The sequence below is a fragment of the Schistocerca piceifrons genome, chromosome 3 (genome assembly GCF_021461385.2).
Source record: "Schistocerca piceifrons isolate TAMUIC-IGC-003096 chromosome 3, iqSchPice1.1, whole genome shotgun sequence".
NCBI lineage: Eukaryota > Metazoa > Arthropoda > Insecta > Orthoptera > Acrididae > Schistocerca > Schistocerca piceifrons.
Window position 1 is genome coordinate 152540636 of NC_060140.1, and position 23337 is coordinate 152563972.

The 23337-nt window shown below is 37.7% G+C and overlaps 1 protein-coding gene across 2 annotated transcripts in view; it reads right to left on the bottom strand.

Annotated features, from left to right (window-relative positions):
• Positions 1-23337, bottom strand: part of LOC124789803 (E3 ubiquitin-protein ligase HECW1) — a 209438-nt gene that overhangs the window by 172094 nt on the left and 14007 nt on the right. The window contains exons 4-6 of one of the 2 annotated variants that reach the window (XM_047257282.1): positions 22395-22599; positions 9965-10150; positions 4630-4782 (exon numbers count right to left, since the gene is read on the bottom strand). In XM_047257282.1, the coding sequence (XP_047113238.1) occupies positions 4630-4782; positions 9965-10150; positions 22395-22599 (544 nt within the window). The remainder of the gene's footprint in view (positions 1-4629; positions 4783-9964; positions 10151-22394; positions 22600-23337) is intronic. The other variant, XM_047257283.1, reaches the window with a different exon arrangement.

The following is a 23337-nucleotide window of genomic DNA, read 5'->3' on the forward strand; positions in this document are numbered from 1 at the left end:
CTCCTTGCAGAACAGAGTAGATCGTAGCTGAGCGCTCACTGCATTAGCTTTGCTACACCTCGCTTCCAGCTCTTTCACTATGTTGCCATCCTGTGAGAATATGCATCCTAAGTACTTGAAACCATCCACTTGTTCTAACTTTGTTCCTCCTATTTGGCACTCAACCGGTTTATATTTCTTTCCCACTGACATTACTTTCGTTTTGGAGATGCTAATCTTCATACCATAGTCCTTACATTTCTGATCTAGCTCTGAAATATTACTTTGCAAACTTTCAATCGAATCTGCCATCACAACTAAGTCATCCGCATATGCAAGACTGCTTATTTTGTGTTCACATATCTTAATCTCACCCAGCCAGTCTATTGTTTTCAACATATGATCCATAAATAATACGAACAACAGTGGAGACAGGTTGCAGCCTTGTCTTACCCCTGAAACTACTCTGAACCATGAACTCAATTTACCGTCAACTCTAACTGCTGCCTGACTATCCATGTAAAGACCTTTAATTGCTTGCAAAAGTTTGCCTTCTATTCCATAATCTCGTAGAACAGACAATGACTTCCTCCTAGGAACCCGGTCATATGCCTTTTCTAGATCTATAAAGCATAGATACAATTCCCTGTTTCACTCATAACACTTCTCCATTATGCATATTTTAATCACGTGATGGCAGTGTTATTATTTTCATAAATTGAAGCAAATGGTTCTGAATGAATTACATGTTTGCTCTTTGGCAAGGCAGTAACATCACAAAGCATGGACTTGTTTGATAAACCCAAGGAAGGGCATCTGCCGTATGCTAATAAGAAATAAGTCATAATAAAAACAAAATGCACAGCCGTATACTTCTTGTATATTATCAAAGCAACCAATTAAGAAAGAAGGTTAAGCTGTCATCATCCCAAAGATTTGTTTGTGCACTACAGTGCTTTACTATGGGTGGTTCTATTGGAAGTGGTAGCTATTGCCATCATCTAGCCTTTGAACTGAATTACCCAGACAGTTAATTGAGGAACACACAGTTTAATGTGTATTTTGAACCATGGTTGAAACTTAGCATTTTTCATGCTAAGAAATGTTGCCGTAGCCTGACATTTAACCACTAAACTACCATTTTTTGCAGTATTATGATGAACAAAAAGGCTGTTCCTAACCCATGGGACAGAAACTGTTGTGTGAGCAGTGTACAGACCAGGAAATCATTTGTCAGCTGTTTAACTTTCAAAACCATTAGTTCCTCTTCTGCAGGCAAAGAAAAAAAATAGCAAAGATTTAGAGAAACATAATCAGTTTTGCAATTTACAATTCAGTATAATTAGTAATTATAACAAAGATTGTACAAAATTATTCAATTGGTTGGGATAATGGGATGATAATTAGACATTGTGTTTCAGAAGTTCTCAAATGTTTTGTTCATGCCTCCATTGTACTTTTAATATAGAGATTCAGGAATAAGGTTTTTATTTGCATATGTATGTAAACACACAGAAATGGATGATAATCATATATTTTTAAACAATAGTATGATGCAAATACTTCTCTTCAAACATAGCAATAAGAGACAAGAAGAATTAAGCATTTGAACTTACATACAGCTGTGGACCATTGACTGTGTCTGTTCTTTCAGACATGCAAGTAAAATTAAGCAGCTACACAGATTTAGGCCTACAATTAAAAAAATAATAATAAGAAGAAAGGCAACCATTCACCTATGGCGATTGATGTATGGAGCATGGAAACATATAACAGAAAACAGTATTTACAATAGCTTTCAAGCTCTTGCTCTTTTTATGGTAAAAGTACACACACACACACACACACACACACACACACACACACACACACACACACATATATATATATATATATATACTCCCGCAGCTATGGAGTGAATATCTGGTGTCTGTGTGTACTTTCATGTAAACTCCTGCAGCTGTGGAGTGTATGTTTGGGTGTCTGCGTGATTGTGTGTATAAATGTCTGTACTTTTACTAGAAAAAAGGGCAAGAGCAAGAAAGCTAGTGTGAATACTGCTTTCTGTTACATGTTTCTACATTCCACACCAGTTCACTATATGAAAGTGGTTGTCTTTCCCTTATTTCATGTATTGTTCAAACCAGGAATTTCTATTACTGTTACATGTTTCTAAAAATCTAAACTGTGAAGAACGTGTGATATGAAAAGATGTGCTGAGATAATAACTCAATAAATTTTACACTGCTCTGAATTTCTGGGAGTATCCTCTACAAATGTTAACACTAACAGGGTTGTGCTTAACACGTGCATTTGGTAAATGAAGTATTACTGGCTTAAAAATTTGAAGAAAAACCATGTGTTGTTCTGAAACCTCCATTTCTGGGACAACTTGAGCAAAACTTGATGTATGCCTCATCTTCAAATTTTATTATTTGTGGATGAAGCTATCCTTGATGTATTTCTTTTCTTCCCTGCAGTGTGCAATTTTTCTGCCAACTGGTTAATTGTGAACAGAGTTAAACAAGATTTGATCATTAGACCTCTGTTTCCGAAGATTATCATTTAATGTAAGTCAATGCAACAATGGAAACAGTAAATCATGTTTTAAAAGGGTCATTAAGCTCTTCATGTTGTAACTATGGATGAGAATTCCAACTGAAAGAAGCACTTTCTGAATCTTCTTCAGCATCTAAGCTCAGCAATTTCCTTATTTTGTGGCATGTCGCTGAGACAAATGAATTGGACACTTAAGATATTTGACTTGTGCTTCACTATTTTATGGAGTACTATTCTGGGTTAACTCGTGTTTCAGAAATAATGTTCACTTTTGATCTCGTTGTAGTGCACTCCAGCACAAAAACAGAAATAAAGCTTTCATTGCATAAAAATGGGTACCATAGAAATAATACCTGACACATGATCGCCTACACCAGCTTGTAGACAACTTTTTAGTAAATTAAATATTTTAGTAATGATTTGAATGCACACATAATCTCTAATGACATTTGCTCTAAATAATTCAAAACAGTTCAAACTGCATAACAACTATCTGTGATGGAAAAATAACCTGAAGTACTTTTGAATAAACCAGACTTTGGCTCAAACAAAGATTAATTGCACCGCAATAAACATTTTTGATTGCATGCCCAATGATTCAAAATGGATGCATTCAGCAAAATTCGCATAAAAAGCAGACAAAATGTTTCTTCATGGCAGCTTTCTCCATTTTGTAGATGAATTTTCATTGATAGATTAGTAGCATACATAATGTAAAAGAATAGTATTTTTAATGGTGCTCATCTCAATTACTCTGTAATGAATTAAATAAGCCACCACAATATAAAGATGTAGATACCTTCTTTCCAGTTGTTATATTTCCTTAACTGGCAGTACAAAGCACTGTACAATATGACAGCATGGTCTTGCATTTATCTGTATTAGCAGAGGCAGTCATTTTATTAACTTACATTACACATTTAAATGATAGCTTTAAATGATCTGAACAATTTTCAACAACATAGGAAAAGATATATTGCTATTTACGTTAAAGATAACATGCTAGGTTGCAGACAAGCACAATTAAAATATACTTACACTAAGCTTTTGGCCACAGCCTTCATTGGAAAATGAGAAACACACACCATTCATTCACACAAAAAAAGCACACTTCATGCACACAAGGCTGCCAGCTGTGGCAGTAGCACTTTGAGGGTGTCTAACTTCATTACAACTAAAGTTCATTGAACCTGCTTGGCTTACTAAAGTTGATTAACCGAGTATGGTGAGATACTATAATCACAAAAAACAGTGCTGAGCATTTTAAGGGTGTCTGTATTGAAACTGTTACTAAAAGTGCCTCATGGTCACTAACACCAGTGACTACTAAAGCACAAATAAAGAAAACTATGAGTAGGATTTACATGGCCCTAGTTGCCAGAGTTGCTAGTCATGAGTGCGTGAGATGTGCTTGCTTTATTGAATGAATGGTGTGCGTTTCTCTTTTTCTGATGAAGGCTGTGGCTGAAAGCTTATGTGTAAGTGTCTTTCAAGTGTATCTGTCTGCAACTTAGCGTGTTATCTTTACAGTAAGTAGCAATGTATCTTTTCCTACACTGATGATATTCCTACCTGGAGCTTCCATTGTTTGAACAGTTTTTAAGCAGCGCTAGGCTACTTTTCTAAACTAGATCAAAGAAGTAAAAATTGAACAAATAAAAACAATTTCTTGTAGATAATTTTTCATTATTGAGTATTTAATTGCAAGAATAAAAACTGAGGCATATCCTAGTGAAACAGACAGTCTAAAAATGCCTTTCATGACCAAGAACATGCTAGTGAAATGTATAAAGGAAGAAGTTGCAGCACATTATATGTCACAAAAGAAAATTACGCTCTTTAAACATATCTTAGCCTTTGCATTGCATGAGGTATAGTCTCATGGAAACAAGAGTTTCTTTTTTACAGAAGCATTCTTATGCCATCCCACATATTATATGCAAGCCGGAAATTCACTGATTGTGCAACACTGAACTAATGCAACACAGTCAAGCTACCAATGGAATACGAAAGGTAGATCTAATGGTTTACAAGCCATGCATGAAAGACTGAGAAGATGAAACATGTTGGGCACTGGATATGTTAACTTACACGGCCATGACCCAGCTCCTCCTCGCCCGCACTTCGGCTACGTCGCCGAGCACCAGGCAGGAACAGTTTGTGGGGATTCAAGTAGGGGGACTCAGTTGGCAGGCGAGGGTCAATGAAAGTTGTCGTCTTGGTTGTGTGGTCGATGAAGAATTGCTACAATATGCAACACAGCATACATGCTACTATCAAACCACCAGTTCCCAAGCAGCTAAATAATCATTGACAACAGTACTTGTTCAGTTAAACATGCTTCAGCCAGCATCCCTGACACGCACACAAACATACTCACTTAACACAATTTTTATTTTAGAAAGATTGTTATAGGAGACTCTCTGTATTAGTAGTTATGGATTGCAAATAACTGACATGCAGCTGTTAGTGATTATAATTTCTTTAGTACAATATACAGAATACATATTCATGTTGAAAAGTCACAGCAAGGCAAAGCCTTGTTTTTGTATCTAATTGACAAGTATTATTAAAAATTTATCAAACACTCTTAAAGGAACTTTCTTAAAATCTGTACCCATCTGTTAAGAAGATGCACTTATGATTCCACATCCTGATTTAAGAATGAAGCTTTCAATTAATTTGAAGAATTGCTGTATTGTAATCAACATCAAAAGAAAAAATGTGTTATGTGAATCACCAAGAAAAGTATGCAGATGAAAAAAAATCATGTGACAGACCATAAGAAGAATCTTTTACACACATTCTCATTGCAATATCATTATCACCATAGAGACCATAACAAACAGGAAATGTATACCGAATAGGAAGATGAATAAATATCACATTAAACCAGAATATAGTATTACTGATAGCCCATAATGCAGTTCAGCATCTTGGTGTACAGGACAGTTAAAATAAGCTTCTGTAAGTTAAAGGAACCATTCTAAAGATGAAGACAGTAATGTTTGTGTGGTATACAGTAGACTTTCTCATCTTGCTCATACAGCTGGTAATTTTCAGTTGTATACATGTTATCATTACACTCACATTTCCTACAAATGTTCCTATTATTGTTCTGAATTCATGGTTCATGGATTTACACATGGTTTTATATCCTGTCTTCCAAGAACCTTGAGAAAATTATACATATAATTTTATGACTGCTATATATAAAAAATGAATCAATTTTATTGATTTCATGACATCAAAGGAAAGGATGCAATGGGGATAAATTCAATGAAGATGAAGTATCATGAAATGATGTTAGTGAAGCAACATTCTTCAGTTCTGAAATCCACTGTAATGTCTGGAGGCATGCTCAGATAGCCTTATGATTAAGGGGAGTAATCACAGAATGCAGAAAATCCAGGTCTGGTACACATTTTCCATGTTTGTTGTTGTGGTCTTCAGTCCTGAGACTGGTTTGATGCAGCTCTCCATGCTACTCTATCCTGTGCAAGCTTCTTCATCTCCCAGTACCTACTGCAACATTTTCCATATCATGAAATATTCGTTACATAGGAGTACATATTTTCTGAGTGTTAATTTTCGACTATCATTTAATTTAATTGATATTGTCCCTATTACCTCCATTCATTTCATGTCAATAGAACTAATTCTATTAATATACAATGCTTGATAAAGAAAGTGAAGTATGCAGACATTGTTGGATCTCAGTGTAACTCTGTACACACACACACACACACACACACACACACACACACACACACACGACTGAAAGGCATGTAAATAGTTGCCGTTCTCCGTGGTAGACAGAACGGCCTCGTGAATGTTTTAATATTGTTCATATTTAGTGTTGTTACCATGCCTTGCCAGGTATATAATAGGCATAAACAGTGTCAGATGTTGACTGATCACTGTGAAGGACAGGAGCTGCCACATTCTCATGTGAGATATCATCATCAGCTTCTGGTAGTTTGAAGGTACACCATTGTGGGGCTCCATTTGGCCGGCTGGTTGAATCGTGCAATATCCAGGTTTCTGTAGCATAGAATGTGACTGTGGCCAAATGTTGGACTTCATGGGAAGGTTAGGGCAGGCATGCTCATCGTCAAGGTTCCAGTTGACCACATCTGACCACCATAAAGAAGGATTGCCATATTCTGCACCAAGGCCAATGTAACCCCTTAACATCTACACCTACCATCTGAGAACAGGTAATGGGCTCCCACAATAATCTGTGTCAACACCCACCATGGTTGGAGACTAGAGACAGCTGGACTAGGGAATTACTATCCCATGCCTGGGCTGCCATTAACATTAAAACACAAATGGCTGCATTTGGAGGGATGCTAATACCATGAAGCATTAACTACTGGTGAAAAAGGTTACATTGTGTTCAGTGTTGAATTGCATTTCTGCACTGCCTTGTATGACTATTGCTGCAAGTATGGTGGTAACCTGGGGAGAGGTCCCATTCTTCCAGTGTTCCATCCACAGCAGTGTCATTTCTGGCATCATGGTATGGGGAGCATTGGGTATGACTTCAGGTAACAGCTCATAGATACTGAGGGAAGGCTGATGGCACTGCTGTATATCACCAACACTCTGCACCCTCATGTGTTCTCTCATATGTGACAGTATCGTGGTGCCATTTTTCAATGGGAAACTGCTCTTCCACACATGAGACATATGTCTATGAACTGTCTGCATGATGTTGAGGTATTCCTTTGGCCTAAATCTGTCCTTGATACAATGTGTGGGACCAGGTTGGATTTCAGCTCCATCCCAGTGCCAGTATCCACAATATCAAGGACCAGTTACAACAGTTGAAGGCCAACTTGCCTCAGGAGAGGATACAATGGCTTTATGACTCCCTTCTCAACTGTATCAGTGTGTGCATCCAGGCCAGAGGGGGTACAATGTCATACTGAGAAGTGTGCTCAAACTGCCAGTAAATTTGATTCAGTTTTGCAATCACCACACTCAACTTGTGAAGTGTCATTTCATTTCCTCCTCCTCCTCTTGGCTCCTCCACTCTTTTTGTCAGGCAGGGTCAATTAATAGCATAGCAAATAATTGTAACTAGGGTATAGAATGGCTGCTAACTGAATGGGCAAAATTGTGTTTTATGTTCACATTTGCACTGTTATATATTGTAAGAAAGCAGCATGTCTGCAAAATGTATTATGTTAAATTTGAAAAACAATGAAACATATGTCGAATGTGGACAAAGCTTTTGATTGCATGGTTGATAATGCTTTAGGTCAAAAGTAAACTACTGATTTTATGAGTAAATTCTGCTGTGTACACAATAATTCAGACATTATGCTGCATGTTCCACAGGAACTTGTCCAATTGTCTGGACAGAGTTGAATCCCAGAAATGTTCGTTCTGCTACTGTTGACTAATGAGGAGAAACAATAGCACACTAAAGTTGGCAAGAAGTTCAAAAACAGATTGACAACTCACTTATCTTCTGAATATTATTACAAAATGAAATGGAAAGACTGACCTCTGGCTGATTTTAAAAAAGCTTTGACTTTCCTCATTATAATTATTCTGATTTAATGCCTTAAGGTGACCAAGGCTGAAGGATAAAAACATATGTAATGTATGAAAAATTTCCCACATCATGATAATGCATGGAGGTAACTTTTTTTCTCTGAGCAACAGTATCCACTGCAAATTATTCCCATGTCTTTGAGCTTTGCCTGCAACAGTTTACCAAATGAGTCATCCATGTATGACCCATGGCCTGACCTGCAGCTCCAGTTTGCAGCAAACATCTCAGGTTCATATAGAAATCCAATTTTTTGGTGACTATTTTTTATCTTCAAAAGTCACCAGAGTCTACTTCGTAGTTCTATATAATAATGAGAAAGTTGACAGGGTAAAAATTTGAGACTGTTCAGAAAAAAAACTACCATTGATCAGAAAACTCCAGAAATAGCTTCCAGAGAGAGCCCCATACCAGCAAAAAAGCAGTGAAAATGGGTTATTTGCTCTCAAAAAAGGTAGTTTGAAAGTGATGAAAAGAGTTCAGGTGTAGTAAAACACTCTATAGTGATATGTTATGAGAAATTTTGGGCAGCCACAGGTCCAGACCAAAGTGAAGCAGATACTACTAAGAGCTACAGGACAATGACATTTTAGTAAGCAGACCCTGTATGCTGACACAGATACAACTCAATCAAAGAGTGGTAATTATAAAATCAGAGATACATGTTAATAACATATGTTTTTTTTTGTAGAGTTATGAAAGTGTGTGGTACTCTATAATGACAGCCACTCTGTAATAAATGTTATCTAAGTACAGCTGTAGGAGACATTCATCAATATAAATGGAACAGGAGGGATTGCAGGGACTTGTAATCGATACCCTAGGTCATGAGTATTCCACCTTTCTCCAGCTTTTGTTGTGTCAATAAATCAAAGTGCCTTATCTGAGAATTATGAAATGTATGTGTTAATGTGCATAGCTTTATAGAGCCAATATCGGTACCTAAATCCTTTTTGGCACTAGGTCCACTTTACAGAATGACATGTTCTGATGCCCAAAAAGAGTTTATTGAGAATTATGTGTTGTACTTCATCATTTGTATACTATATTTTTACTGCTTTCTTTGATTTACAGCTTCTGGCTATTTAATGTTTGCTATAGCAATCAACTTGGTGCCTCACAAATTGCAGAGTTTGTTTTGTGTGAGACACAGCCCTTGGAAAAACGGCCTCAAGCATGTCAATTTTCTCTTACATGATGCACTGCCAACATATACTGCTAGGCAGGTTTTTCTTTTTCAGCTCTTATTGCAGGAATCTACTGACTGCATATTTATGAACATGTAGGGGTAAAAAGGTCTACCCTGAAGCTGAACCCTGAGTCACATTACCTTTGCCTTTCTTCCTCCTCTTGACTTGGGACGTGAATGATGTACCATGCTTGAGGTACCGTACCTCGAAAGAGTCTTCTCACCAAGAAAATTTCTTTCACTTGTAATATATCACAAGTGCTGGTTAATAAAGATACCTATGACTACTTTGTAAGGATTAGTTCATTGTACTATGGAAATATATCTCACCTCAGGTTTTCTTATGTGGAGTAGTTCCATTATAATTTGTATTCATACTGACATGTCTGCAGTTATCTTGAATACTGCAAAAGATTCACTCACTAATTTACTCTAACACGTCTTTGTTAGATAAGTATATATAAGTGACTGGATACGTCGACTTCTTTGTAAGTCGTCAGTGCTCAGTAGTAGTCCATGAATGTTGAAGGAATACAGAAAAAAATCACACACACACACACACACACACACACACACACACACGCACACATACACACACTGAGGAGAGACGTAGCCAAAAAGTTCTATTTCGTATCGAGAAATTCATTTTCTTTTTGATCAGTTCAACATACCTTTCCATTCCGATCAAACTTAGTTTCCCAGCCACGTGGTAGATCCCTCACAACATCAGCAAAGAGGTTGACTAAGCTCACAAGATCACGGTTGTGCTGGTATCTCTCAAATGAATGAGGATCTCTTCGAATCTTTGAAATCATGTGCTTCAGGGAACCATTTCGATTATACATGGCCAGTGCCTCCTGCAACAATGTATTTTTATTAATATAGTACTAATGTGCAGGGTACTAAAACAGATTACAATGACTAATCACTTAATGGGAACTAAGAGCTTTTTTTCTTCTTCTTCTTCTTCTTCTTCTTCTCTTTTTTTTTTACTTGGGATAATTGTGACTACCCTGGTGACAGCCACAGTTACAGTGTATGCTTTGTACAAATTGAAGTTAGTAAATATGGCAATTTCCATTTCTTGCCTGTTAAAAACATGACTGGCATGGCACAACCACCAATCATTGTTAATTTGTTCATTTCTGATTAATAGCTAACTAGTTTCCTAGAAGTGGAATTTTATATACCCTGGTAAGCTTCATGTGATAACATGAAATGAGTGCAAAATTGTTAAGGCTTTCGTGGCCACTTGTTGACAAACTGCCTACTGGCTTCTGTCTCGGGTTCTTCGGCTGACGTTCATCTAATGATTTTTCTGACGTTTCGCCAGCACGAGTGGCTGGCATTGTCAAAGCTTCACCCTCCATTGCTGGTGGTGAACTGGAGCCGAGCTCGCAGGCGCAGACTATATGTACCTGGCGCGCCAACGTCCGAAGGGCTTCTCCGCTGTCATGAGTGGCATTGAATAACTGCTGGAAATGCATAAACTTACCTGCACCTACAGTTAGCCTGTTTTTATCAACAAGAATCATTCAATGAATGATGACTACATCAATAGCTATCAAAAGCTGCATGGGATGTTATCAAGACCGCCTATGCATAAGTAAGAATAGCAAAATTACTTTTTCTGATGTGAGTGTCAGATTCTAAGTGACAGTGTGGCTTCAAATCCAGTTTGTTGGGAGTGAAAGCAGTTAAATATATTATTTCTTTTGTACTATCATCAGTTGAATAACAATTATTGTTAATGCCATGCCCGTTGATCTCTTGAAGGTATGTGACTCTGTCAGTCACATGAATCTGGTAAAAAACTCTACTGCTATGGATTTAGAGGCTCAGAACTCTTTGGTCAGGCCATACTGTGATAGTAGAAGGCAAATAGTGCAGTTTAACAATAGAAGATTAAATGTCCTTAATGTCATATGGGATGTACCACAAGGTTTTGTGTCTGGACCTTTACTATTTATAATTTATGTCACCAACTTGCCTAGTATGATGTTGTGTAAACCCACACAATATCCAGATGGCAGTACTTTTGTTACAGCTGGCGAACACTTGACAGCATTAAAGCATCAAAGTAAGAATCATGCCATAGTGTCCAACACATGGTTTGGCATTGATTAACTGTGATGAGAAAACTGTAAATATTCCATTCAGTTTATGTATTAAAAAACATGACACTGAATATGCTTGTACTAAACTTCTTGAGATTCATCTTGACTCAAAATTAACATGGGCAGGTAATATTACACATTTGAGTGCAACATTAGCATGTGTCAAACATTTATTAAGTAAACTTACATTTTGTGTTAGTGATAAAACTATTGCCCAATGCCTAGTCTGCATTTTTCTTCAATCACTTGTCATCTGGAGTCATATTATGGGGGCATTTCTCTGAAATAAAACCTTATTGTGCAAGAAAAGGCAATTAGAAGCACCTGTGGAGCCAAACACAAAGAGTCTTGCAGAATTTATTTTTAAAAAAACCTGAAAATACCAATTGTTACATCCCTCTATATTTTACTTTTTTTGAGAAACATGAAGGAAAACCAACAGAACTGTTAACTTAAACAGCCTCTTCGTCAATATATTTTAAAAACCAAAGATTGTCACAAACATAAGGATTTACAGTTATTTGATTTTCTTTCTTTCCAGCAAAGGCATGCGGTGTGATAGTTCATTCAGAACCACCATACAAAAGTGGCTTAGGAAAAATGCACTTTATTCAATGGAAAAATTTAAAATGTACCCCAAAGATGGTCTTGTATACTAATATTGATTAATTTATATTGTGTGTGTATATGTAAATGTGGTAAGAAAAGTTCTGGCAATATGTAAACAGTTTAAGAGTAAAGGAGACAACTCACTGAATAGTACAAGCATTGAGCCCTCATCAGGCACACAAAAAAGAATGAATACTATGTGTGCTGTTGCTCATTAAAGGATCCATCCAAAATCTAGAAAAGTTTTATGCCTCTCAGAGACTTCCACACTTCTGCTTTTCGAAGAGTTGTCTCCTTTACTCCTACATTGTTCTAATGGATATGTAGTGTTTGGTTTCGAAGAAATTATAATATGATAGTTATGGCCTATTGTATCTAAATGGTTCAAATGGCTCTGAGCACTATTCGACTTCTGAGATCATCAGTCGCCTAGAACTTAGAACTAATTAAACCTAACTAACCTAAGGACATCACACACATCCATGCCCGAGGCAGGATTTGAACCTGCGACTGGAGCGGTCGCTCGGCTCCAGACTGTAGCGCCTAGAACCGCACGGCCACTCCGGCCAGTGCCTATTGTATCTCACCATATCTTTCTCACAGTGTATATAAGTATTTGTACCTGTGTATGAATATGTAAACAAAATGGCTACATAAATTGAATTTATATGGTTAAAGATGGACAGTTAAATTATTGAACTATTCATAACAAAATTTTTGGGCTTGCTGCCTTCCAGGAAAGTTTTTGCACCCAAAATATTCTTGAAACTAGCAGCTAGCCGAAACCCAAAGTAGAATGCTCTCTTTGTTTGTTTCTTTTGTCATTTCTGACTATGTAGGTTGATAATAATAATAATAATAATAAAAACATTTTTTTATTCAGAGGAGCAAGCTTGTGATTTATCATGTAACTGAACTTTAATGCATTTCTTTTTGTCCTCATGTGGATGATCACATACTTTTCCTTATAGAGAGAATTACGGCACCATTCAGATATTGTGTCTATGTCATTTGTCTGTGACACAGATTCCCATATGGAGGAGACAGAAATAGGCATCCTTGGTGTATAGAAGCAACTGAAAGGGTTGAAAATAAGTAAGTCACCAGGTTCAGATGGAATCCCAGTTCAGTTTTACAGGGACTACTCCATGGCATTGGCATATTACTTAGCTTGTGAGTCTTGCTTGGGTTGTTGTTGTTGTGGTCTTCAGTCCTGAGACTTGTTTGATGCAGCTCTCCATGCTACTCTATCCTGTGCAAGCTTGGGTAGCTCAGATGGTAGAGCACTTGCCCGCGAAAGGCGGAGGTCCCAAGTTTGAGTCTCAGTCTGGCACACAGTTTTAATCTGCCAGGAAGTTTCATTTTTGCACACACTCCAGTGCAGAGAGAAAGCTTGCTTAGCTCTGCTAGTACTTCATTTGTAAGCTAATGAACTGCTTTCCCCCTGGAGAATTCTTTACGAAAGCCAAACTAACAGGCAATTAACAAGTTCTACTCAGTTAAATGAGGCAGTACAAACACTTTTGAAATGACTGGAAAGAGTAAAATAAGTCTGTAATTAAACCTTGTTTGGTTATCTTGAACTATGCTCTAAAACACAATTGCGAAAAGACCCTGAGTGTCATCATGGCAGCAGCATTGTATGTTTCAGTGTGTGTGTGTGTGTGTGTGTGTGTGTGTGTGTGTGTGTGTGTGTGTCTACTTTCTACTAGAAAAAGTCAGAGCTCAGAAGTCAGTGAACACTCTTTCCCATTACGTGTGTCTATGCACCACATATCAGTTTTCTATAGGTGAGTTGTTGCCTTTCCCATATTTAGTGAATTGTTCCATCCAGAAATTTCCTTTATTGGTATGGTTGATTACAAAGATAGATTAAAGATAATACGAGGGTGGTTCCAAGAGTTCTCAGAATCACCACGAGAGGTCAGCGCTAGCGCAACGAGCTGTTCACGTGATATTCATTGGACTGTTGCCTGTAAACATGTGCCACATCAGTGTTCTTGGAAGAGATGTGGCTCTGTTGTTGTTCCCATGTAGTGATTTGCGAAGATGGAAATAATCGAGATTCGAGCAATGATAAGATATGAGAGCAAAGGACAGTCAAGCCGATTTCTGGAGTACACTGGGGGACTCTGCTCCTTCACATTCAACTGTTACCAAGTGAACAAATGAATTAAATTTGATCAGGAGAGCTTAGATGATGATCCACACAGTGGTCGGTCAAAATGCGTCACTACTCCAGAAATCATTGCAAAAGTGCACAAAATGGTCATGGAGGATCGCCGATTGAAAGTGCGTAAAATTGCTCACGCTTGCCTGATGTCATCTGAAAGGGTAATCACATTTTAACTAAAGAATTAGAAACGGAAAAAATTATGTGCAATATGGGTCCCGTAACTCTTGACACTGATCAAAAACACATGAGAATTGACACATCGGAAAATATTTGGCCCATTTTATGAGAAACGAAAAAGATTTTTTGCACCGGTTTGTGACCACAGATGAAACTTGGGTGCACTACTATACCTAGAGACAAAACAATAGTCAAAGCAGTGGAAACATGCTGATTCTCTGCCACCAAAGAAAGCAAAGACAATTCCTTCAGTGGGAAAGGTCATGGCATCAATGTTCTGGGATGCGAAGGTGATTCCTGTTGTAGATAATCTCCCCACTGGGCAAACAATTATTGGAGAATATTGTTCCTGGACAAACTGCAACAAAAGACATGTGAAAAACGGCCAGGTTTAGCAAGGAAGAAAGTAATCTTCCATCAAGACAATGCGCACCCGCACACACGTGCTGTCATCATGGCAAAATTACATGAACTAAGGTGTGAATTGTTGCCACACCCGCACTATTCACCTGATATGGCTCCGTCCAACTTCCATCTCTTCCCAAAACTGAAAATTTTTCTTGGTGGTTGAAGGTTCACTTCAAACGAAGAATGATAGCTGGAGTTGACAACTATTTTGCAGGCCTGGAGGAAACTCATTTTTGAGATGGGATCAAGGCAGTGGAACATTGTTGGACCAACTGCATTAATCTACAAAGAGACTACATTGAAAAATTAAAAAAGTTTCAGTGATGTAAGTACTTTTTTTTCTATTCTGTTCCAAGAACTTTTCAAACCACCCTTCTACTATCAAGTCAACGTTCTGCTAGAAATGTCATCACAGCAGAAAAGTTGCTATCGGTAGCTTCTAGTGACATAATTCTGTGGTCTCCTCAGATGTTGTATTTCTGTAACAAATGTGTGTTGGTGGCACATGTAGTATCTGTAAAGGTAAAGCTAACGCACTTGTATCTGGCTGTATGTTACTAGGTTTGGAGTTAGCCAACAATTTGAAAGTACCACCATTGCTACCAGAACCTTTCCCAGGGACTCAATTTTGGTTTTTAATTAATAATTTTCAAAATAATGTTGGATTTATTGTTGAAGTGTTAAATTTTTGTAGCATATTGCATGTGTTTCGCTTTTTTAATAATAGATTGGAGGAGTTTACACTACTGATAATGATAGTTTCAACATTGACAATAGTTCTCTTCTGAATTAGATAAGAGCTCTTTTCCTGGCAGAAAACACACCGATACCTTACTATATGACTGTTCTCTGTACAGCATTTAACTATAATGGCCTTTTCACATTGTGGTATTTTTTCTTATTTATGGCCCATAACGTTTCATTACACACCCAGTGGTGGCACTCTGTTTAATTTGTTACACGTCCAGTAATGACATGAGACACTGTTTATATTCAGCTTATCTCTTCAGGTGGCTCTCCTGCATTTTGGTTATGTCATTACTTTATTTACCTTGCTATGAGAGAGGTGGGTACCAACCTGATCAAGCTTTCACTGAAGACAAGACAGGATTATTGGAAGTGAATGCCTGAAAGATCTTACATCTCAAAATGTGGGGGGGGGGGGGAAAAAAAAAAAAAACAAAACTTTGCTCCTTGGTGCTAATGCTGCATGTGAATTTAACCTAAAACTACTTTTATTATATCTTTCCAAAAATTCAAGGTGGTTTTAAAGGACTGAGCAAGAAACATTGTCTGTCACTTGGAGACCAAACAAGAAAGATTAGTAGTAGTATGGTATTCTGCCTTCTAGCAGATCTTGTCACTTCCACTTTTGTCTGTCCATAGCCAGTCTTTTCATGTCTGAATATTTGTCTCCTTTGATATTGTCCAGCATTTGATATCTTCCTTTTTCCTCTTCCCCTTTTTCCCTCCACCATTCCTTCTATTCCTTCCTTCAATAAACAGTCCCTCATCAAACACTGTCCAATCCAGTTCCGTTTTCTCTTTCTGATGACTTTCAGCATTTTTCTTTCTTCCCCAACTCTTCTTAATACTTCTTCATTCCTTAATCGGTCTTCCCATTTCACTTTTTCCATTCTTCTCCATATCCACATCTCTAGCGCCTCCAATCTTCTTCCATCTTCCTTCCTCAATGTCCAGGTCTCCGCACCATATAGTGCAATGCTCCAGATGTAACATTTGCCAAGTCTTTTCCTCAGATCTTTGGTTAGTGGTCCACAATGTAATTTCTGTTTCCTCTTCAATCCTTCTTTTTCCATTGAAGTTCTTTTTCTAATTTCTGCGGAGCAATACATATCATTCATTATTACACTTCCCAAGTAATTGAAGTTACTCACTTGTTCTATTTCCTCTCTCCCTATTTTCATACGGCATTTTCTCCCCTTTCCTCCAATTACCATGCTTTTTGTTTTCTTCTTGTTAATCTTCATTCCATATTCTTCTAATTTTGTGTTTAGACCGTCTAACATTTGTTCCATATTGGATGCCTAAAATTATTTTAGGAGGCTAGTTTAAAAATTACTTTTGCCCAGAAATAAAAATTAAAAAAAACTGAAGGACAATAACTTAAGCAATAAGGCATTGCTTATTTTGGATAATTCTCCAGGGCATCTGGTTAATTTATCTGAATTAGCTGATGATGTGTAGATTATCTTCACAAGAATACAACAGCTCTACTCCAGCCAGTGGATCCGTGTGCAATAGGCACTTTTTAAGTCCTCAATGAAGAAGGCAGCGCTGAAGTATCTTGAGGAGTAAACTCGGCCATTGTCTGTTACAAAATGCTGCTAAATGAGACACAAAGCAAAGTGAAGCAGGCAACTTTGCACCAAAATTTGGAACTGAGCTAATCCACTAAAGTGGAAAGAGAGGATGGCAGAATATAATAGTTAGTGATTTTTCATATTAGATTAAAACAGTTTCTAAATTTATGAGCTAAAGATCATATTATTTTATTAAAAACTTGGAAAAGATCCAATTAAATTTTTAAGAATCTGTATCAAAATTATTGATTCATTATATAGATTTTTGCTTTATGGCCAACTTTTATGGAAATCATCTAGGCCTTAAAGCGAGGTATCGGTGTACTTTAATTTCAGAATTTATCTATCCCTTATTTTTGCTTCTTTTCAATCTTACTCCTGTTTTTTGAACAGGAATGCTCTACGAATATGTTTAAGAAAGAGTTAAATTTACCTTCTACTTTGAGTTTCTCGCTAGCATTCTTCCTAAATTTCTTTCTAAACACTATGATTGAGTTGTTGTTAATGATTCTACGATACAATATTTTTCTTTTGTGTTGTGTAGCCAGTATATTTTATTATTAACATTGACCATCATGACTATTGATTTGACAGCTAAATCAGTGTAGGTTGTTGGACCATAAAACAAAACTCAGTGGTTGTTGCACTTCTTTCAATCCTCGTAGTGAATTTTACTGTGGAAATTAAACCACTGCTGGACATCAACTCTAGGTGCCCTTAATAGTACTATCTGACAGAGAATTGACACTAAAGACTTTATAAATAATGTTCTCCATTTAATTTTGCATAACACCTTTCAAATGGTTTCTAGGTGGTCTCTGAAGCTTAACATACTTCCTGTTGGTGACCTGTAAGCTGCAACCTTTCTACAAAAAACAGTATCATATGCAGACAGTTCACAGAGCTCCCGATATTATCGACTAGAGTTTTATAACCCTAAGTCCAATCATAAATTTTGTCTGCTACTTTGTGAGCTCATATTTTGTTTGAATGCCTTCCAGAAGTCAAGAAGCATGGCATCAACCTGGATACTATTGTGAGTGGCGATTTTGGTCTATGGACAAATGGAGTGATCCGAGTTTCACAAGATATTTATTTGTGGAATCTATGTTGATTCCTATAAAGGAGATTTTCACTTTCCATACAGATTTTAATGTGTGAGCATAAAACAAGATATTTATACATTCAATCATCAAATAGTACAGGACTTAAATAATTGTATATCACCAGTTGGTATTTCCAAGGCATTTGATTGTGTAGATCATGATACTCTCTTGGAAAAATTCCATGTTTTATGGAATTGATGGCTTTACACACAGCCTGTTCGAATCTACTTAAACAGAATATAAAAAGTTGTGATGAATAATTCAAACGACATCGGAAAGGTTGAAAATTTTAGTGAGTTGGGAAAAATCACAAATGGAGTCCCACAAGGTTAAGTTTGGAGCCCACTTCTTTCCCTATACAGAGTGAACATTAATCAAAAGTGACAAACTGCAGGGACAAATTCGTGACTGGAAATGGAGGAAAAAATGTACTGTGAACATGGGTCCAGAAATGCATCATCACCATGGTAGATGCTGCTGATGAATGCCATGTGTTCCTTGTGTGTTGCTGGCTGTGAGATTGATGGCAGCGTACTGGAAGCAACACAATGGACCGATATTCATTTCAGGAACAAAGTGAGATGGTCTTTGTGTATGTCTAATCAGGTGGAAATGGTTGAGAGGCAGCACGGCTGTACCAAAACTAGTACCCTCACAGACACCAACCATATCACACAACATTTCAAGCCCTTTTTGAGTGTTTGTGTGATAATCAATACTTTCAGATAGATGAATAGGCAGGGGACGGGCAGACTGTGCCTACACCAGATGTGGAGGATATAGAGAAACACTGTAGTACAAGCTCCAGGCAAGTGGCTTGCCAACATAAACCTATCTCTATCTGGCAACATTGGATTCAGCTGGCAGCAGCTGCAGCACACCGATGACGAATGTGAGTTGCAGGGATTCACAAGCTTTCTACCACTGTCTGCCTCCTGCCCTGCCATCACAAACCCAGAACAGTGTCTAGCTTATAAGGCATCACGGCAGTCTATAGTGCCAGTGAACTTAAATTGAAAGTTGTTTGTGTTATCGGTAACGGTACAATATTTTTGTTAGTAGCTAGTTTTGTAATGGAAAGAAATAAAAGGTATTCATATGATGTGAGCTATAAATTGAAAGTGGTAGTATATACAGAAAAACATGGAAACAGAGCAGCTAAGCGGCATTTTGGCCCTCCATCAGCAGAAAAAAAAAAAAAAACATTCATGATTGGCGTGCTATTAAAGAAGAACTGAAAAAAAATGAGGAAGACTAAATGTGCAAATAGAGGACTGAATCCAAAATGTCCAAGCCTAGAAAATGATGTATTGAAATGGATTTAAGGACACCATCAAAGTGGCATTAGAAGTAATGCAAAAATTATTCAAATACACGCTCGTAAGCTAGCGCTACAATCCAACTTAATGGAAATTAAGTTGGAGTTAGTTTGTGCTACAGGTCTATGAAACATCATGGACTTAGCATGTGATCCAAAACTAACATATCTCAGAAAATGCCACAAGGGTATGAAGAGAAAATATTATCTTTCCATTGCTTTACTATTCAACATTGAAAGAAAACCAGTGTGGAACTAAGCCATATAGCAAATATGGATGAAACTCTTGAGGCATTTGATGCACTGAGTAACAGAACTGTTGCCATGAAAGGTGCTAAAACTGCAACTACTAGGGCTACAACTTAAATAGTGGCAACAATGTATTCACAACCGATACAAAAGAGTTACATGTTTGCACCTGTTACTGTCCTTCAAAGTAGTCACCAGCGTTGTGTGGAATCCATTGCCAGCGATGTGGAAGGCGTAGTATATTAGCAGAGCCCTATCCGTTGATGGTGCGAATGGAGCGGTCTACTGCCTGTCGAATGTCTGGAACAGTTCTAAAGCGAATGCCATGAAGTGGTTCCTTCATCTTCGTAATCGAATTAGTCACAAGGACTTAAGTCTGGGGAGTATGGTGGATGGTACAGTACTTCCCAGTCCCATCGACCGAACAGAGCAGCCACAGCTTGCGCTGTATGCAGCCGCGCATTGTCGTGCAAAATGATGGGTGGGTTGCAGGTGATCCTCCAAAAATGAACAGTGCATTGATGGTCTGCCGGGAGGAATGTAATGTGTTAGGATAACACCATCACAGTTGTACATGAGAATCACCATAACTCTAAACCACTCCATTCACACCACCAACAGAACAGGCTCTGCTAATGGTATACTACACCTACCACATCGCTGGCAACGGGTTCTACACAATGCTGTGACTACTTTGAAGGACAGTAACAGATGCAAACATGTAACTCTTTTGTATTGGTTGAGAATAAATGGTTGCCACTATTTAAGTTCCAACCCTCGTATAAAAATAAGTGGACATGAAAAATGCACCACACTGTTGTTCTTTCATGTTGTGCTGATGGTACTCAACTTAATCCAGTGATCATTTTCATGTTTAAAACAATGCCAAAACATTCTGAAATACTGCCAGGTGTGACATGACAAAGGTTTGATGGATGAAGCTGGTATGCAGTTATGGATTAACAGAGAAGGGGAGAGAAGGAAAAGTGCTTTATTGAAGAAGAGTTCTCTTCTTGTGCTAGATCAGTTTAGTAGTCATTGGGGGGAAAAAAAACAACAGTGAAAGAGAAATTGAGGCAGGGAAATACAGAGCTTACTGTTATTCTGAGAGAACTTGTACTTCACAATTGCAACCTCTTGATGTCTTGACAAATAAACCATTTAAAGTGTATATGGGAGAGGAATGGAACAAATGGATGAAACCCAACATGAATTCGCACCAAAGGGAGCTTTAAAATGACCTACAATCAAACAAGTGTGTCAGTGGATAAAACAGTTGTGGTTTAGAGAAAGAGAAGACATTATCGTTAAATCTTTCAAGAAGTTAGGCATAAGTGATGCTCTCAAGGCCAGTGAAGACCATCTTATATATGAAGAGGACCACGATGACGACGAAGAGGAAGAGGAAGAGGAAGAAGAAGAAGAAGTAGAAGTAGAAGAAGGAAGTTCAGGTTCAGTTTTCAGGGATTTAAAAGGCCAGTTTTTTCACCCAGGAGAAATTGTATTTTTAACCAGGAGATCCGAGAAAAATCCGGGAATATTTTTTTTCCTTGTCCGAGTATACACCCTGTAAAAGGAACAGTCATGATTAATCTGTAGAAAGTCATTGTACCTCATTGATAAGAGTGTACAGAGTACTTAGGGATAAGTGCATGAGGTGTAATATCAGATATCAAATTATCATGCCACACATCTTACAAGCCTGCATAAACAGCCTCACTCACCCAATTTCCTTGAGAAACCCACTACACTGTGAGCCACTATTAAACGAGACCTTGCTGAGCCTACTAAGCAGAATAAGGCGGGTCTGTTACAATTTCACTTAAAATGGACATTTTACTAGCTCTTCCTTAGCCCACAGCAGAGAAAGAGGCATGTCCAACAATGACTTCATTACTCTTAAGTCACACACAGGTTCCTCACACAAACCACAGGCATTCACAACTTCCATTTACAATTACCTATGAATAAATGTATTTAATTGGATAGACAAAAAATCTACTCACCAAGCAGCAACAGAACACACACATAAAAGACTGTTGTAATTGGCAAGCTTTCGGAGCCAGTGGCTCCTTCAGGCAGAAGAGTTGAAGGGGAAGGAAGAAGGGTGGAGAAAAAGGACTGGAGAGGTCAACCTTTTGCCTGAAGGAGCCACTCGCTCCAAAAGCTTGTTTATTACAATAGTCTTTTATGTGTGTGTTCTGCCGCTGCTTGGTGAGTAAATTTTTTACCTATCCAATTAAATAATTCTATCAATAATTGATTGTTTTTGTTGTTATATAGGAATAAATATATATATCAGAAGAAATCGCATGCTTTTTATCAAACTGCAGTCCTCATCGAACCATCTTCTTGCAGCTGTTTAGGGTATTCAACATACATATATGTTGCCCATCATCACAATGGTTTATGAAGTTTGTAACAAGACAACAAAGTAAATAAAAAAAATGGTGGTACTATGTAAAGATCAGCCAAAGCTGTCTCGGCAGAAGAATAAACGAATTTGAACTTAGGTGATGGAAAGTAAGAATGATCAGTCGTGAAACAATGACATATATTAAAATTACATATTGGCATAAAATCTGACAGTGGCACTCTGTTAAAATGCTGAACTAACCGCATTCATGTGCAGTATTGAGAAGAAATCTGGTCGTGTGATGAATTTGACAGCAGGCATTTGATGTATTGCTTCTGCTGGTGTCACGTGTGGAGTTCCACTGCTAGTGCTTGCACCAGCTTCTGCCTGAGACATGTCAGAGCTGCAACTAGCCTCATCCGTTTCTGGCCTTCGTGATGTGATGGTCCTGCGAATGCTCTGATACCTGCAATAAAATGAAATTGCATGTAGAACACATCCACTCTTCCTCCTTCATTCTCCATAACTCTGATTTGGATGTGCTGAATGAAGAAAATTGATACTGCATTTTCTCAAGAACCAGTCATCGAGATCAGTGGTTCATAATCTTTTTCAACTCGGCACTTATATTGCTGGGTTGCAAAGTCTGCTGCCCCTTCCTGTATCCATGTTATCACCAAAATTCTTCAAAGTTCAAACTCAGAGTTATGTCCTAAACAAACCTTTCTAAGTATACAACATTACCACCATCACAGCTGAAAAACTGGATAAGTTTATATGCTGGATAACTTTATATTCTGATTAATCAAATTCTCTCATGTCCAAAATACATTTTGTAATGTTTTCAGTGAATTTTTTCAGTTTGCTGTTTTGAGAGTGAATCATAGATTTCTTAATACTGAACATGTTTTTATAAAATTTGATATTTTAAACACCATATAGTGGAGATGCTAAGTCACAGGCAGGCACAAAAAAGTGACTGCTAAATAAGTAAGCAGCGTCTGGCTTCAGCAGCCAGAGACAACAGTCGTGTGTGTGTGTGTGTGTGTGTGTGTGTGTGTGTGTGTGTGTGTGTGTTTTTTGCATTTGCATGAATGTGTTAATATGTTTTCTAATTCAGAAGAAGGCCTTTTGGCAGAAAGCTTACTTGTTTAGCAGCCTTTTTGTTGTACATGTCTGCGACTCAGCATCTCTTCTATATGGT